This window comes from Myxine glutinosa, chromosome 2 (genome assembly GCF_964187855.1).
Source record: "Myxine glutinosa chromosome 2, kmMyxGlut1.1, whole genome shotgun sequence".
In the NCBI taxonomy this organism is placed as follows: Eukaryota; Metazoa; Chordata; class Myxini; order Myxiniformes; family Myxinidae; genus Myxine; species Myxine glutinosa.
The window spans coordinates 143,489,882-143,509,138 of record NC_136262.1 but is presented as its reverse complement, the minus strand read 5'-3'; the positions used below and the strand labels follow the sequence as shown (position 1 = coordinate 143,509,138).

The 19,257-nt window shown below is 41.4% G+C and overlaps 1 protein-coding gene across 1 annotated transcript in view; it reads right to left on the bottom strand.

The window, feature by feature from the left end:
* The window catches only part of LOC137421192 (von Willebrand factor A domain-containing protein 2-like), an 88,690-nt gene extending 73,037 nt beyond the window's left edge, over positions 1 to 15,653 (bottom strand). Inside the window, exons 1-3 of the mRNA XM_068106992.2 lie at positions 15,578 to 15,653; positions 15,321 to 15,454; positions 15,093 to 15,202 (exon numbers count right to left, since the gene is read on the bottom strand). Of these exons, the coding sequence (XP_067963093.2) occupies positions 15,093 to 15,202; positions 15,321 to 15,437 (227 nt within the window). The 5' untranslated portion in view covers positions 15,438 to 15,454; positions 15,578 to 15,653. The remainder of the gene's footprint in view (positions 1 to 15,092; positions 15,203 to 15,320; positions 15,455 to 15,577) is intronic.
* Positions 15,654 to 19,257: the final 3,604 nt, after the last annotated feature.

Genomic DNA, 19,257 nt, shown 5'->3' with positions numbered 1-19,257 from the left:
ACACCTTGATTGGGAAATATTTGCCCATTCTTCTGTACAAACTGTTCAAGCTCAGTCAAGTTGTGTGGTGAGTGTTGATGGACAGCAATCTTTAAGTCATGCCACAGATTTTCGATTGGATTTAGGTCGGGGTTCTGACTGGGCCACTCGACATTTATCTTTTTGTTCCTTAGACACTCCAGTGTAGCTTTGGCTGTGTGGTTCTGGTCTTTGTCATGCTGAAAGGTGAACTTCCGTCACAATTTCAGCTTTCTTGCAGATGGCAGCAGGTTTTCCACTAGGATTTTTCTTATTTTGCTCCATCCATATTCCCTTCTATCCTGACAAGTATCCCAGTCCCTGCTGATGAGAAACATCCCCATAACATGATGCTGCCACCACCATGCTTCACAGTAAGGATGGTGTTCTTTGGGTGATGTGCTGTATTGGGTTTGTGCCAAACGTAACATTTTGCATTTAGGCCAAAAAGTTCCATCTTGGTATCGTCAGACCACAAAACATTTTGCCACATGGCTTCAGAATCTCCAGAGTGGGTTTTTGCATCCCTCAAGCGGGACTCAAGGTGGGATTTTTTGAGTAATGGCTTCCTTATTGCTACCCTACCGTACAGGCCAGACTTGTGGCGTGCTTGCGATATTGTTGTCACATGCACACAGTGACCAGTCTTTGCCATAAAGGCCTGCAGCTCTTTCAAAGTTGCCATTGGCCTCTTGGTGGCCTTTCTGATCAGTCTCCTCCTTGCTTGGTCACCCCATTTGGAGGGATGGCCTGATCTAGGCAGGATCTTGGTGGTACCATACACCATCCACTTCTTAATGAATGTCTTGACTGTGCCCCGAGGGATATTCAAGGCCTTTAAAATATTTTTATCCTCATCCCCTGATCTGTGCCTTTCTGCAACCTTATCCCAGAGATCTTTTGAAATCTCCTTGGTGCTCATGGTTGAGTCTTTGCTGTGAAATGCACTACCCAGCAGAGGACACCTCCATGAACAGCTGAGTTTATTCTGAAATAATCAGAATCACTAAAATGTAACACAGGTGGAGGCCAATTAACTTGTGATTTTGAAGTTGATTGGTTACAACATGAGGACTGGTCAGCCGTTTCGTAAAAGACTGGTAAAACCACCGTCAGCTAAACCCACACGAAAGGTATTATTTTGGGGCTATTGAAGACACTAGTAAATTAGGAGGGTTTGTAAACATAGTGAAAATGTTGTTATTTTGCATCAGAAGGTAAGATGAATCATATATATTGGATTTATAATCGATGTGATCAGAAAAGAGCTTCGGTGAATTTGTAAACTTGTTACCTATGTGAAAACAGCATGATGTCATTGTTCAGGTACACATCATAAGCAAATAAACTCGGTAACACAAGACATGGAATAAGGAAGTAAAACACAATTAAGTAGGTATCAAATCAAGTGGGCTGTTGGGAATAATACCAGACAAGGCAGATCAATGTTAACAACATTCTTAACTCATTTATGTTGGAAAATTTAATTATGTTGGAAAATTGAATACCTACACTTCTTCAAAATCCAATTCAGCAAAGCCTTTGAAATGTGGCCTGGGAACGTTTTGAGTTCACGCAATGCGTGGAACAGCAGGATACAATAGGGAACATGGAGAAGGTAAACATAATTCATGATGACCATTTTAGATATGTATGTAACTATGTATGTATGTAAATATGTTTTTATGTAACTATGTTTGTATGTTTGTATGTAAATATGTGTTTTTATGTAACTATGTATGTGTGTAAATATGTGTGTTTTTATGTAACTATGTTTGTATGTAAATATGTGTGTTTTTATGTAACTATGTTTGTATGTAAATATGTGTGTTTTTATGTAACTATGTTTGTATGTATGTATGTAAATATGTGTTTTTATGTAACTATGTTTGTATGTAAATATGTGTGTTTTTATGTAACTATGTATGTGTGTAAATATGTGTGTTTTTATGTAACTATGTTTGTATGTAAATATGTGTGTTTTTATGTAACTATGTTTGTATGTAAATATGTGTGTTTTTATGTAACTATGTTTGTATGTAAATATGTGTGTTTTTATGTAACTATGTTTGTATGTATGTATGTAAATATGTGTTTTTATGTAACTATGTTTGTATGTAAATATGTGTTTTTATGTAACTATGTTTGTATGTAAATATGTGTGTTTTTATGTAACTATGTTTGTATGTAAATATGTGTTTTTATGTAACTATGTTTGTATGTAAATATGTGTTTTTATGTAACTATGTTTGTATGTAAATATGTGTTTTTATGTAACTATGTTTGTATGTAAATATGTGTTTTTATGTAACTATGTTTGTATGTAAATATGTGTGTTTTTATGTAACTATGTTTGTATGTATGTATGTAAATATGTGTTTTTATGTAACTATGTTTGTATGTATGTATGTAAATATGTGTGTTTTTATGTAACTATGTTTGTATGTTTGTATGTAAATATGTGTTTTTATGTAACTATGTATGTATGTAATTATGTGTGTTTTTATGTAACTATGTTTGTATGTAAATATGTGTGTTTTTATGCAACTATGTTTGTATGTTTGTATGTAAATATGTGTTTTTATGTAACGATGTATGTGTGTGTGTATGTAAATATGTGTGTTTTTATGTAACTATGTTTGTATGTAAATATGTGTGTTTTTATGTAACTATGTTTGTATGTATGTATGTAAATATGTGTGTTTTTATGTAACTCTGTTTGTATGTTTGTAGGTAAATACGTGTGTTTTTATGTAACTATGTATGTATGTGTGTATGTAAATATGTGTGTTTTTATGTAACTATGTATGCATGTAAGTATTGTTGCGGTGCGACCGACTGGGAGGCCGAAGTACGAAGTACCGAGGAAGGTACGAGGGACCAGGAGGGTTCCAAATTTAAGGTGCACACGTCACCGAAGACGGCGATCGAACCCTCACTTTCCCACACCTTCTGGATGCCGAGCGGTTTTGCACGGTGTGGAAAGCGGCGTTACCCCCACGAGATTTATGGACCTGAGTCTAGCCAAATTCGGTCTCGGATGATGCTAGACCATTTGGTGAAAGGACGTATCGAACAGGTTGGAAAGGAATCAAATGTACAGCCTTTTATTCAGAAGGCACAGAGAAACAGAGACGAAGATACACCTTAACAATGCTTACCAATCATAACAAACCCAACTGGCGCCTTCACTCTCTGACACACTCAGGGAATAACACAGGTTAAAGGGAGTACCGATGTACGTGCTGGGATTCCTCGCAATTGGCCACGGGGTCTGGTGTGCGCGGCTCACAGTTCGATGACGTCAGGTCCGCATGACGAACCGCCGCCTCAAAGTTGGCACGGACGAACTCAGCACAGGTAGATGAACTTCAGCGCAGGTGAGTCGTGTAGAAATTGCCAATGCTTGCGGGTCAGCCGGATGGCACAAAAGATCGGCGCAGACGCGATGGGTGTCGGGCGTCGAATAAAGGCAAAACACGTGTCGTGGAAGAAACGAAAAGGCAAGCGAGTTCTCGTCGTGGGCGTGGCGAAAAGGGCAAGAGCTCAGGTGTGTCCTCGTGGAGTCCAAAAAGCAAGAGAACCCAGGTGTGTCCTCTGTGAAGTCCCGAAAGCAAGAGAATCGTGTCATCCACTAGGCAAAGAGAGAACAGAGCAGGAGGTCGTCGACGTGGCGAAATCTCAGGCAAAAGAGAATGAAATTGCGATCCGCATGGGCTTTTACCAGATCCGCCCACGCCCCTCAAAATGTTCCACAGCCTCCCATTGGTTGAGGCTTGTCGCATCATGGCGACGGGTTCCCGGCTCACCATTGGTCACGTGGGCCGTGCTTTTGGCCACGCCTTTCTGCACATCTGGTGTTATGGCTTCCCTTAACCACACAAGGGTTTGACATTCTGCCTAACTCAACGCATATTTGGTCTTTTTTTACTAATCAATGGAAAAGGGCTAATCTTTACATTCAATAAGACATAACTGACTAAAGCAGGCTACATGTTGTCGTGCAATTGACTATAGGGGGTTTGCCTTTATGGCACAACCGCAACAGTATGTATGTATGTAAATATGTATGTTTTTATGTAACTATGTATGCATGTATGACTGTATGTATGTATGTATGTATGTATGTATGTATGTATGTATGTGTGTATGTGTGTATATGTGTATATGTGTGTATATGTGTGTATGTGTGTGTATTTATTATGTACGAGCAAAAGTACCCAGCGTTGCTGGGCAACGCAGAGTTGCTTCATGTTGGGAATATTAAGAAAGGGGGGAAAGAGAGGTGGGGAAGGAAAGGGGGAGGTGAAGGGGAAGGGAATGGAGAGGGGGAAGTGAGAAGAGGGGGGAGGAAAGGGGGGAAGTGATGTGATGGAGGGGTAGATGGGGAGGGAGGAGGGGAGGGAGGGGGAAAGGAGGCAGTGGGGGAGGGGGAGGGAGAGATTTAAGGGTGAGGCGGGAGAAGAGAGGGTGGGGGAGGCGATAGGTAGGGAAAGGGAGGAGGAGGGGGAGAGAGGTCAATAAGAAAGAAGGGAGGAGTATGGGGAGGAGAGTGGGGAGACAAAGAGGGGTGGGGGAGAGAGAGGAGTGGGAGAGAGACATATAAAAAACCCACTTTCATTTTCCACCAACCCGTTTTCTGTCACCCTCAACTTTCCACATATGCATTGTTAATCCAACATGTGTGAACACCATGGGGCCGGCACCGCAGGTCTCTCTCAAAATAGTACCCATCGTTTTGCTGAATATGGAAAAGGAGGGATCTTCTTCATCTTTTTGACGTTTTATGGAGTTTAAAAAGCCATGAGGAACTCTATACGCCAATACGCCATACACCCAGACATAACAGCAGTGGTGCCTTTAGGTTTAAAGGTGTTTTAGAAAAGGTGTTTTTAAAAAGTGCTTTAGGTTTAAAGCTTCAGGTGAAGGTGCCTTTTGGTTTAAAAAAATAATTATATATATATATATATATATATATATATATATATATAGATATATATATGTATAATAGGGTGGTGCTCAAAATAATATTTTTTAAATATTTACTGGGACATGGCTTTATGTTGTTCCTTTTGCTCCAAAATGAAAAGACACCAAATATGAAAGCAATCTGATTTTATTTAGGGGTGCCACATCAGCCTTCAAACTAAAGGTGTCTACAAAACTTTTCTATATATGGATCGAAAGCAAAACCAGAAGTTTGTTTTATGAAAATCCACCCTCCACTCACTTTCTTTGTATTCTAGCAAACACAAGTTACAATAGCTGCACAAATAGCACTATATTGCTATGAAAACTCAAATTCAATGATAACAATCCAAATGTTCAGTTCATAAAATGAAGAGACACCATATCACATAATATTAAAAAACCCAAATATAATGAGAAATGTAACTCCTATTTCTGGGCCTGTTTCACCACTGTTGCCTTCTTGGCATCGGGGTACATCTTCCTGTGAGCAGCAACAACTTGGAGCAGAGCTTGCTTTTGCTCTTCATCCTTTGTAAGGAGCTTATTGTAGTCTTGTATCAATGCGACACCCCTTTCTGCCCTGTCGTTCACCACGACTAAGCCACTGGCGGCTTTCTTTGCTTCCTGAAAGCTGGTTTCTTGCTCCCATGAACCAGGATCCTTATCCATCCAATCAGTTGGGGTCCCTAGGATGCTGAAGAAATGCTTGGTGTGTTTTGTTATGAGGCCAGCGATTGACAGGGCGGTTCCTCGTTTGATAGCTGGTCTCTTTGGAGAGGGGTTTTCACCGTCATTTTTCAATGCTTCAATCATATTGATCTTGCTTTCTTTGTCAATTCTGGTGTCAAAGAATGCAAATGCCACTAGTACTGGGCTCATGTACCACGTGTGGCGGCCAAGTGCCTTCAAGGCTGCCTGAGCCATCTTCTGATTGATTTGTTCAAACTTTTCCAACTTCTTGAAGAGGTTAATGTCATTCAGGGGAGCCTCAATAGCTTGTGGAGCCCGAAACCAAGCCTGTACATACACAAGGCAGACAAAAATGTTGAAGGCTCGGAGTTCTCTCGCCTTTCGAAGTGTCAAGTGGAACTCTGACCGAAACATGAACACCTGTAGTGAATATAGTGCTTTTGCCATCCATCTGGCTCTGTGCATTGCTCCTGGAGCCATGATCCGGATTCCACGAGGTGGGATTCCTCCCATGTAGATGACAGTCAGTTCTAGGAGTTCACGATAATCATCTCGTGGCTGCTGATCTTTCAAACACACAAGAACGTTTTTGCTTCCAACACAGTGTCTACAGATCCCATTGAAGCCTTCCTCTCTGAGAATTGATCGTGAAGAAACTTCCTGTCCTCGGGGTTGGTGATTATGGCCTCCGAATCTGCATGCCTAAGATCAAACGTCTTCTCCAAGGAGGCCTTGAAGGATGCTTCCTTTTTCTCTTGGGTCGCACCACCCCGCTTTGCACCTTTTTGGTAGGCTCCTCCATTCTTCATATAGCCTCTCCAAACGATGGATGCAGTGCTGCTTCGTCGTTGTAGGTAGGTGAGCTTTTTCCCAGAACTTCACAACCTCTTCAATGGTGAGGGTTGCACTCTCCCGGGCAGTGCGATTCTCCTTCTTCAGGTGATAGAAAAACAGGACAAGAGATTGATGCACAGTCGGGAGCTTGGCACCTTTGATGGCATCTCCAGAAGTGGACCCAATGAGATACACATTATCCTGAGCCCGAGTTTTCAATGAAACACTGGTACTAGCACATGCCATATCTGCAAAATACGCAAGAATGTGGGTAAAATCCTGTTAATTCTTACTCCACAGGGTCACTCTCTACAAAAGAGCCACAGTCAATAAGTTAGGCCTACATATTACACACTAAAAAAGCGTACCCCTGACCCCGGGAACCTGTACAAAACATGCATGAAAATTGCCCAGATAGTGATCATAGGAAGTCTCAAAACTGTATGTATAATATATTGTATATATATAATGTATAATGTGTATTTATGTATATTTATTATTTAATGTATATTTACTATATATTTATTTTTAATATTATATTTAATGTATATATATAATTATGTATTTATTTTGTGTATATACAGCCCAAAAAAGTTTTTGTACAAGTTGTACAAAAGTTGTACAAAAGTTGTACAAAAGTTGTACAAAAAAAATTTTTTTTTTTTTATATACAGCCCAAAAAATGGGAATTCCTATTTTTGCATGGGGGAAAATTCATCACTGATGTGGCACCCCTAAATATTATTGGATTCCATTCAAATTTGGTGTGGTTTCCTTTGACACCAAAGGGAACAAAAATAGACCATGTCCCGGAGAAAATCTGCATTTTGCCTTTTTGAAGCCCACCCTCTATATATATATATACAGTCATCCCTCGTTTATCGCGGGGGTTACGTTCCAGAACCCCCCGCGATAGGTGAAAATCCGCGAAGTAGAAACCATATATTTATTTTATTATTTTTATATATTTTAAGCCTTTAAAAACCCTCCCCATACTCTTATAAACCTTTCCCACGCTCTTATAAACCCTTTCTACACTCTTAAACACACTTTTGAGACCCATCCTTAGTCCTTACGTATTAGAAAAATATTTGTACGTGTATATATAGCTGTACAGTACATTGATGCAAGTTCTTTTATAATTGCAATTAATTAACAAACAAACATACACATATGATCATGGAACTACACAAGTACAGTACAACAAAGTATTTACATTGATGCAAATTGTGTTTTTGAAAGCAAAAGGCAATAATTGACAAAAGTGCCTTTAATCAAACCTGAGGCCTAAGCATAAAGAAGTCTTCATGAGCTATTCAAAATAGAGATGATGATTAATTTTGAAAATTAATAAGAAATGCATTAGCTTCCTCTTACATATGCAGCAGCTTCCTGATGGTTAATTTGTAGGAAGCAGAGGGGGGTGGAGAGGAGGTGAGGGTGGTTATTCCTGATCTGATGCAGTGATGAAGCAGATATCTCATCTGTATCAAAAGGTAATGACCGAAAAATCCCATCCTCCACAACCTCGGTCATTCATGTTACTCAGCGACTTAATTTAATTGCAGCTTTAGACAACATCATCGAAATCGTCATCATGATCATGTGTCTCTAAGTTGTAAACATAAGTTATTGTAAATTAGAGGTTACCCAAAGTATGATGACTCTTAAAACCATATTGATCATTAAACTGCAGGACACAGTTTGGCATCAACCTTGCAAATTACTTAAAGTAGCGAAGAACCGTCCAAGAACCCTCCTTACGGATGGGTTAATTACCCCCAGAATCATGGACAAGTTAATTACCCCCAGAATACGGGACTTTCAAAATGCGCGATTCTTTGTCTATTCATTTATAATGCGTATTTTATTTCGATTTACTGTAATATTCTTTTAATATAGGTTTTAATTAATGTGTTATATTTTTATTTATATTATTATTAATTTTTTAGGCTAGAAAATGCTTATTTTACCGCAAAAATAATTAAAATCTAAAAAAATAAAAAATACCTATAGGCCGCAGAATCCCGCGATATCTATCTATAATTCCAGTAATCTCTGTGTGTATGTTTGTATGTTTGTATGTTTGTATGTTTGTATGTCTGTGACCGCTGTTTCTCGACAACCACGGGTCCGATATACTTGAAACTTGCCAGGTATATTGCTGGGGACCCGAGGATGTGCCTTTTCAAGGTTTGAAATTAATCGGACAAGTAGTTACCGAGCTATGGCGATTTAGCCGTTCGCCGTTCGCTTTGGCGTTGCGAATGGACCAAACCATTTCATGTAAATAGAGGGGGGGGGGGGTTCTGTGGTCATTGCGAATGGACCAAACCATTTCATGTAAATAGAGGGGGGGGATTGTCACTGTACTCGCAAGCCGTTCGCCGTTCGCTTTGGCGTTGCGAATGGACCAAAACATTTCATGGACCAAACCATTTCATGTAAATAGAGGGGGGGGGGGGATTGTCACCGTACTCGCACCCACGTACCCACGTACCCACGTACGGGCATTGCACCCACGTACGGGCATGCCCTAGTAATGAAAAATCCGATATATAATTTTACATATACTAGCGAGAAAAACCCGCGATGTACCGAAGCCGCGAAAAGTGAAGCGCGATATAGCGAGGGATTACTGTATATATATATATATATATATATATATATATATATATATATATAATATATATATATATATATATATATTTGTTGCGGAGATGAGAACTGTATTTGTTTTATTGTGTGCTGTATTATTGTTATTATTGTTTATTCTGCGCCCCCTGCCTCCGGAGCTGTGTAAAGGTGAAAGGGCATCCCATAATTAGTCCACAAGCATACACGTCAGCCAAGTAATAGAACACCCCTGTTTGATAGTTACTCTCTTATTCTGTGTTTTAGAGTAAGGCTGTGTCTCCCATTAATTGAAGTACTCCATTGCACCAGTGAAAGAGCATAGATCCCCTTTCATTCCCATCCCCAAAATCCCCATTTCCTTCACATCCCCTTTCGTCATTGCCAACCCTCGATTACCATATTACCATCCCCTCCAAAACCCGCCATTGAACATGTGCTCGAGTCGGGGAAGAAAGGCGTGCCCGCCCGTCGTCATCAAGGGCGGAGCCAGAGGGTCGCGCGACCAACCAGGGCCGAGGTGAGCACCCCCGATGGGCGTGTCCTGAAGGCCGGCGGCTTAATCGCCGGAGGCGTTATAAAAGGCGCGCGCAAGAGTTGGTCGTGAGTTGGTCGTCAAGAGAGAGAGTCAGTCAGTGGAGTCGGTGGTCAGTTGGTTGCGTTGGTTGCGGTGAGGAGTCGGTGGTGGTGGTCAGTTGGTTGCGGTGAGGAGTCGGTGGTAAAGAGTGAGTGGGCCAAGAAAGAGTTGAGGGTTGGACCAGACGAGTCGGACAAGGCCTGGCAAAGCACGCGACGTCCACAGCAGCCACAACAGCAGCTTGGGGGCCTGAACGGCGGTTTGGAGCAGGGCCGTGAAGGAACGGCGGCTGCTAAACGCGCCGGTTGTGCTGCAGGACCCCCTTGGACCTTCCTCCCCCTCCAGCCATCCACCTCCTGCCATTCCATCCTTCTTGTGTACGTGAGTTTGTTCTGTTTGTTCTGTCCTGGGTTAATTAAGTCTGTATAAGCTAGTATTTTCACTGTGTCACCTGCGTCTTATGTGCTTGTAAATAAACGTGACTGCTTTCTTTTTGCTTATGTGTGTAAATAGTCAATAAATTCAGTAGTATTTCCAAACCTTTCTTTGCCTTCGTTTTCCTCTTTGCATTCGTCGTTTTAGTCTTTTCCCTCATTGAGCAGCCGCGGTGCGATCTGGTCAACGTCGGGTGGAATCGGATTCTAATCGGGGAGTAACTGTTCGGTCGCAGTTGGACCATCCGCTCGGCCCATCATACCATCTAGACCGCGATCAGTAACAATATATATATATATATAGATATATATATATATATATATATATATATATATATATATATATATATATATATATATCAAGGGAAGTGCAAAGCACCGCTTCCTTTATATGGAACGGTTTCTCTGTATGCAACTTTAACCCAGGGACTGAAAATTAGTTTCTCGGCTTCTACTGGATGAAATCGGCTGTAAATTTCAGAAGTAAATGCTTTGTACGTCGAGGTAATATGTTCCAAATTTCAGCAACGTCCATTTCCGCATTCTTGAGTTTTATTAACGAAAACTCTCAAATTCATGTTGGTGTCTGTCCGCCCATCCGCCCGAAATGTGTTGACGCTCATATCTCAAGGGATATACATTGAAACTAGCTAAAACTTTGCTTTTGAATAACTTTCTTTTGAATTAAAATTAAATTGAATTAAATTAAATTATAATTAAGTTAAATTAAATTAATTAAATCTATTAAATTAATTAAATTAATTAAATTGATTAAATTAATTGAATTGATTAAAATTAAATTAAATTAAAATTAAGAATTAAAAAAAACAAAAAAACTTTTGAATTAAAAAGATCTCTCTGACTCTGGAAAATCCTCTCTATCTCTTTGATGATGACTCCACTCTCTGCCGCTCCATTCCTCATCCCTCAGATCAGCAGTCTGCAGCCTCCTTACTCTCTGCAGACCTGGACAAAATCACAGACTGGTCAAACAAGTGGAACATGTCTTTCAATCCTGACAAATCTCACACTCTCACTGTGTCTCTCCGAAAAGACTGACTGGACAACCATCCCATCTACTTTCTCAACAATCTTCTCCAAAAAGTTCTGTCACTCAAGCTTTTGGGTCTCACTATCTGCCATGATCTTTCCTGGGAAAACCACATTTCCAAGCTGGTGTCCAAAGCCAGTCGCCGACTGCGCATTCTCCACCGTGCGAAGTCCTTCCTTGGCAGACCTGAGCTCCTCACTACATACAAGGCTTTCATCTGCAGCTCAATGGAATACTGCTCTCCCCTCTGGGCTGGTGCTCCTGCCTCACACCTAGCTTGGCTTCACGCTGTTGAAACCAAAGCTTTCAGCATCATTGGAATCTCCCACGATGAAGCTAACTCCGAGGGCCTTTCAATAACTCACCGCAGGCAGGTTGGTGGACTTTCTGTCTTCTACCGACTCCTCTCTGGCCTGGCACCCCCAGCCCTGTCTGTGCTCTGTCCCCCAAATATTCCTACAGGTTGCACAAGATCTGCCAGCAACCCTCTTATGGTTAAACTCCCAAAATCAACACTCAACAACCACTTTCACTCTTTCATTCCTCTTTTCTCCCACCTCTGGAACAAACTCCCTCACTCTCTTCAATCCCACTCCTCCCTCCAGGTCTTTAAAACAGCTGTTCACCACCATCTCTTATCTTCCCCCATCCAAAACCTTGATCTTTTCTACCCCTGTTAATTCACCCCAGATCCACTTTTTTGAAATACCGACATCTTTCCTGGAAGTAGCAGTGTCCATGTGTTTTATACCTTTCCCACCCCCCACCCCCCTTCCCATGCCTCCTCCCCCCAAGCCCTCTCCCTCCCACAGATCTCCCGATGTCCCTGCTCTCAAATGTTGTACTTGTGTGCTTCCCTTTCTCTCCCCATCTTGTCTCCTGCTCCCTTTATCTGATGGTTTATGCGTCAGTTTGACTTTTTGTGATTAATGTTAGCTCTCACACGAGCCTCGATCGTGCATACAAAAAAAACAAAAAACTTGGAATACACATCGGCCAATATGTCTAGTTAATGGCTTTCGAAACAAATTCCACCGAAGTGCCATAGTTTTTGCTTGGCTCATAGGGGTGAACTCCTAAAAGTTGGACATGGAAAAATTTCGACTCCGGTCATAATCAATATAGAATGTTTTCTTTGTTGAAGATTGGATTGATACCGTATTTCATGACGAGCAATGGCGGAAATGGTTTACAGTATTGGGTGAGATCCCCATAGAGAAATAGGTTGGTTTTTAATGGGTGTAATTAAAATGCTTAAAAAATATGGAGGTTATGTTTCCACCCCTGTCTGTCTGTCTGTCTGTCTGTTTATGTCCAAAATATTTCAAAAAGTTGTGAACGGATTAGGACTAAATTTTGCAAAGATATAGTGGATGTGACCAGGACGAAATGATTAGATTTTGGTGAAAATCCGGATTTGGATCCGGCTACTAAAATTTTTAAGGTGATTCTTCACCATTGGGAGATAGGGCCAAAAACGATACATAGTGTATATCTCAAAAAGATATGGACGGATTTGGACGAAACTTGTTGGACAGGTTGGGTGTGTGACAAAGGACGAAGTGATTCAATTTTGGTGAAGATTCGGATCCGGATCCAGCTAGTAGAATTTTTAAAGTGATTCTTCACCATTGAGTGATATGGCCAACCAGGCGGAGGTATGCTCTCTACTGAGTGCCGTTCTGGTTGAGGTATGTGATGTATCCACTCCAAGTATTTTTTCATCCGTTGTTGTGATGGCCAGTTTCTATGGCCACTTACAGTGGTAGGTCTGCTGAGACAGTTGTTGAGAAAGTAGATGGGAGGGTTGTCCAGTCAGTCTTTTCGGAGAGACATAGTGAGAGTGTGAGATTTGTCAGGATTGAAAGACATGTTCCACTTGTTTGACCAGTCTGTGATTTTGTCCAGGTCTGCAGAGAGTGAGGAGGCTGCAGACTGCCGATCTGAGGGATGAGGAATGGAGCGGCAGAGAGTGGAGTCATCAGCAAAGAGATAGAGAGGATTTTCCAGAGTCGGAGAAATCTTTTTAATTGAAAAGTTTTTATTTTTAATTTTAATTCTCAATTTAATTTAATTTTTAATTAATTTAATTAACTTAATTAATTGAATTCATTTAATTTAATTTAACTTAATTTTAATTTAATTTAAATTAAGCACTTTCTATGGCCAAGACATTTTTGGGGGAAATGCCAGGCCCCTTTGTAGGGCATGTGCCATGTGGCAAACCAGAGAAAAGAAGGGATATTCCATGGCTTGTGGAAAATGCCAAACAACAGAAAATAAGGGACATTCAAAAAATCTCTTGTGCATGCTGGACTACCCTTGTGTTCTTAGGAGGAACCAAGTAATGCTCCAGAAAAGTTCACATAAAGGGGTGCCAATTTGTTTCATACAGCTACATGAAGCAATTTTCAATCCAGTTACAGTCTCTTGGTTTCAAGGGAACCACTTTGTGGTCCTCCATTTTTCTGTAAAAAATTCAAATGCCACACATAATATTCGTTTTCTATTCCATTTCAGAAGTAGTGTACATGTACAATTCATCCATCATCTCAAAAAAAAAAAATTTTGGCTTGGATTTTTTTTAAATCACTTTGTAGTCCTTGAGCCTTTGTTGCTCTATGAAAAGTAATATGAAATTATCACTGATTAGTGTGTGTGTGTTTTTTTGTTTCTTTGTTTTTTTGTATACTAAATCGAGGCTCGTGAAAGAGCTAACATTTACTTCACAAACAAATCAACCAGACAAACAAAAAATATAAAGAGGGAGCAGAAGACAAGATGGGGAGAGAAGGGGAAGCACACAAACACAACATTTAAGAGCAGGGAGATGTGTGGAAGGGAGAGGGCTTGGGGGGAGGAGGCGTGGGAAGGGGGGGGGGGGCGGGAGAAGTATGAAGCACAAGGACACCAAGGACTTCCAGGACAGAAGTTGGTATTTCAAAAGAGTGGAATTGGGGTGAAATTAGCGGGGGTAGAAAAAAGATCACGGTTTTGGATGGGGGAAGATAAGAGATGGTGGTGAACAGCTGTTTTAAAGACCTGGAGGGTGGAGTGGGATTGAAGAGAGTGAGGGAGTTTGTTCCAGAGGCGGGAGAAAAGAGGAATGAAGGAGTGAAGGTGAGCAGAGAGTCTTGATTTTGGCAGTTTAACCATAAGAGGGTTGCAGGGAGATCTTGTGCGACCTGTAGGAATATTTGCGGGACAGAGCCCAGAGAGAGCTGGGGGGGGCAAGGCCAGAGTGGAGTCGGTAGAAGACAGAAAGACCACCAACCTGCCTGCGGTGAGTGAGTGAGAGGCCCTTGGAGTTAGCATCATCGCGGGAGATTCCAATGATTCTGAACGCTTTGGTTTCAACAGCGTGAAGACGAGCTAGGTGTGAGGCAGGAGCACCGGCCCAGAGGGGAGAGCAGTATTCCATTGAGCTGCGGATGAAAGCATTGTATGTGGTGAGGAGCTCAGGTGTGCCAAAGAAGGACTTCGCACGATGGAGGATGCCCAGTCGGCGACTGGCTTTGGAGGCCAGATTTGAAATGTGGTTTTCCCAGGAAAGATCATGGTAGATAGTGATAGTGTGTGTGGCAGATGGCAGATTGTGTGTGTGTGTGTGTGTGTGTGTGTGTGTGTGTGTGTGTGTGTGTGTGTGTGTGTGTGTGTGTGTGTGTGTGTGTGTGAGATATCATATATTAAATATAAATTTCATTATTGGGTGTAGGTAGGGAAGTGTTTTAGGCACCCACAAAAATTAGTAAAAACAAACAAATTGATTTTTTCAAAATGCCAACAGGATTATAACATCACCGGGCAATGCCACGTACTCCTACTAGCAAGTAATATGGTATGTACAGGAGTTCAGAGCAATGATTTCAGGATGATTACTTACAATAGAGCTATATTTTCAATCGCTTGCTTCAACTCTTCCCTGGTAGGGTACGCATCCAGAGGAAACTCCAACTTTGTTTTTGAACTGTACTGTTTAACGCCAAGCTGAACCTGAAAGGGACAGTTTAGGTTGGATGTTATGTTCAAAATAATAGAACTTTCGAAATCGAAAGGCATTCATGGATTTTGGCTATATCGATTAAATAATTATTGTTAAAAGTACATTTACACGATCAGGATTGATGTCCAGCATGTCACAGAGCCTTGAAAGGAAGTGCTTTGACCTCTCAAAATTGGCTTTTCCAATGCTGGAGGAACCGTCCAGGAGCACCATGATGTCCACCATCGCAGAGCACTGCACCACTGGTTTGTGAATAATATAAACATTTAGTGAAAAAAACATTTTCAAGATTTCAAAACGAACAAGTGGATGTAAGCTAACATAATATTTCTCAGTGGAATTCGGGCAGGAATACCATTCCGCACATTTTCCAGAATCTGTGATTCTCACTCTGGTTTCTTGATCAGCCAGCAGAACTTGCCATGAAAGGGCCCGGGGAGCTGCGAACAATGATCTATTCCTCATCCAGGTTAAAGTAAAAGGTGTCACACATGTAAAACAAATATATCCTCAAAATCACAACTTTAATAACCTGGCACATTGTCCCACCTTCGAAGAACAGAAGTGACAAAAGAACAAGTCCATAAGGCAGTATCTTCATATCCATACTTTGTGGGATGGAAAACACTGCAGTGTGTGAAAAGAATGATCTTCAACACAGAAGGACAATCCACTTTAAATAATATTCCTTAAATTATAATATGATGTTGCACTTTCTCCATATCTTACCTCTGCGGTGGAAAGACGGTTGTGGAGTGTCCTGCCAAGCAATGCAAGACCCTGCTCTCCTTCCTCATAATGTACATTTATAGTTTGAATAGCAGATGTCAAACATATTTTTTCTATTCCACAGTTGGCAATTTTCCAAGAGCTGTTTTTTTTTTTTTTGAAAAAAGGCAATTTTCCAATTTTCTAGCTTCCAACGCTGCCTTTGGCCCCAAGGAAGTTTTTGTCCAGAACAACAATATGAATTGTTTTAACGCTTTAATTCTTATGTGAATGGTGTCCCTGGGTATGCAATTAGCTGAGTCATTGAGGGACCACAACAATTGTCGGAAGACGATTCATCTTGCTGCAATAGGGGGAGCACCCTTAAGACGCTTTGTATTGTCAGTTCAAACTAATGCGTTAAAATAATTCATATAAACTATCTATTTAAGGTCTTTCAGGTGACTATTCTGGACAAAAACTTCCTTGGGCCATGTGTATTTGTCTTTACCAAAGGCTTTGTGCTCCAAGTTCAAATTCACGGTACTTGCTTTTTTAGCATTTCCAAAAGCCTCGTCTCCCATTTTGCCATAAAAAGCAAATTCTTTGCTCCAGCTGAAACTTTTTTCTTTTTTTTTTCGACAAAGTCTTGTCTCTCCATATCAAATTCAAAAGATTATCCCAGAAATTGGCCTCACTGTGCGCCTTGGATCAAATTCAGTTGATATTTTCATTTTTTATTATTGGTACCTCTGGGTTGACAGGAGAGCTCAGAGATGTTAAACTCACCTTTGATATGTCCCATCCGGGCCCGATTCCAAACCGACCCTAACCTTTCATCCTCGGGCCTTGCAGGCTGGGCCGGGCGAGTGTGCCATTCTTTGGAGGTATGTAACGTATGTTTAAGGTTGGGTGTCCTGTCTGCTTGTATTTGCTTGTATATGTTTTAATTCTCAGGGTCTCTCAATAAGAGTAACCCATTGTGTGGTGATACCCTGGCAAGATTTTAACTTTGCGCCCTACTCTACAACACCCTATGAAAAAGTGGTGAGCTGTTTGTTTTTTTGAAGTTTGAAAGGCCTAAACAAGGAAAGGGTGGAAAGATATGTGGAAAGGGCTGGAAGGAAAAAGAAGAGGAACAACTGTCAAAATCTTCGCCTCATCCTTAAACAAGAAAACCTCTTCACAGGACCACTTTCCGGGAGGGGGGTAACTAGGCCAGGAAGAAAAAGAAATTTTCCTACCTTGATTGGATGATTATTTAGGAGACACCATTTCCATACTGGATGGCCATTGGTTCCCGAAGGGAGCTCATCCACCTTTTGCCAGGTGTTGTTTTTAGTCCTGGCAGGGTGTCACCATCACCCTTCCCACGAGGAAAGCCAGTGAGGGGTGTTGGTCGGTTTCGTCTCCCGTCCAGCGTCGTTCTCTTCCGCTTCTGGTTTTGCCGGCGAGGTTGTGTTTTTTCCAAGATCTCAAAGCTCTCCACGCTATCAAAGTTAAGTAATTGTTCAAACAATAGAAAACTCTTTTATTCCGCCTCTAGAACAAACTCCCTCACTCTCTTCAATCCCACTCCTCCTATCCCTCCAGGTCTTTAAAACAGCTGTTGACCACCATCTCTTATCTTCCCCTAATTCACCCCAGATCCACCTTTTTGAAATACCAACTTTATACCCCAGAGGTATAACCCCACCTCCCCCTTCCCGTGCCTCCCCCCCCAAGCCCTCTCCCTCCCACAGATCTCCCGATGTCCCTGTTCTCTACTGTTGTACTTGTGTGTTTCCCTCTCTCTCCCCATCTTGTCTCCCGCTCCCTTTATTGTATGTTTTGTTTGTCCGATTGTGTTTTTTTGTGATTGATGTTAGCTGTTACACGAGCCTCGACCTTGTATACAAAAAAAACAAAAAAACGGAAACGTTCACCACTTGTAGTGAGTGAGATGATGCTCTGGAAGTGAGTGAAGTGATTCCCATGAATGGCAATGATGATGATGATTTGGACTTTGAGAAAAAGAGGGGATTGTAATGCTTAAAATGATTGAATTATCACAGACACAATAAGCTATAGTTCTAAACTAGTTCTACACATGCTGCCCCTATTGCAGCAAGATGAATTGTCTTCCTGGAATTGCTGTGGTCCCTCAATGACTCGGCTAATTGAATTCCAATTCGATTGTCATATATTTGAGGCCTGCACCCAGAATTGGCCATGCAGGACAGCAATATCGACTTACCATTTAGCTAAAAACTTCCTGGGAGTTGAAAACATTATAATTTATTGCCTCATCGTTGTTCTCAGGATGAAAATATTCTTTTCTTTTTTTTCAATAAGAAAGGTCACTTTGGGAAATGTAATTGAAAATAACTGCTTTCTCTTCAGTCATGGTCAACAAGGAAGGAGGTCTGGTCGTGAAATCTTTGCCGTGACATTTTGCAGCCATAAATCAGGAAAACAGCCGGAGTCGAGGAGGTCGGAACCCGGAACCCCACTCCGGCCGCTCCCTGCTCATCAAAGTATGAAATTACCTTGTCTGGTTTTATTCATTCTTGTATTCGAGACAGAATTCTAAACATGGATTGAGCCGAGGAGGCAGAAAGTGAACAATCAATCAAACAGATGCACTTGCAATTCTAATGGGCATCGTCTCTACCGTCTGGCCTTGTAATGCGGACAATCACATAGGTGACCTAATCTGACTGGTACACCTTCAAATAAATACAGGTCGGTCGTTGCAAAAACATATGAACGAGGTATGTGTTTCATGTTGCACTTCAACGTACAGAGACTTGCGACAAGTGCAAGGTTAGGCCAATGTATTTGTGCGCAGGCAGAGTCAGTTGAACCTTTCCCTACATGCGGAACTAATTTACTAGATCAGAAAAAGGTGAAATGGGAGGCGGTGCCACCTGTACTGAGGTGGACAAACACTGTGACGCTGAGCTGTACCCCCATCATCAACACCTTGCTCAAGCTTGTTTCACCTGGTGTCAATGTAAAAGTAGTGCAGGTGCACTGAAGCAACCAAACTACACATTGATGGTTCATGTATCAGGAGAAATGTTGAGTGCACTCACACTCACACTCACTCACACTCATTTTACTGCACGGATGACTCGATTCACTGTCCTTGTCAATGAGCAAACACAAGGAGTACTGTGTTAAATTGAAAATACCTAAGTTCACACCAGATGATGTAATGCACATAGGAGGGGAAGTGAAACTGAATTTTCATGCTGGATTCAAAATCTACCTGAATACAGAGTCCGTGTGGTGAGGACATTGGACTGGTATCTCAAAAATTTCCTGTTTGAAAGAAGGTTCCAAGCCCTAAGCT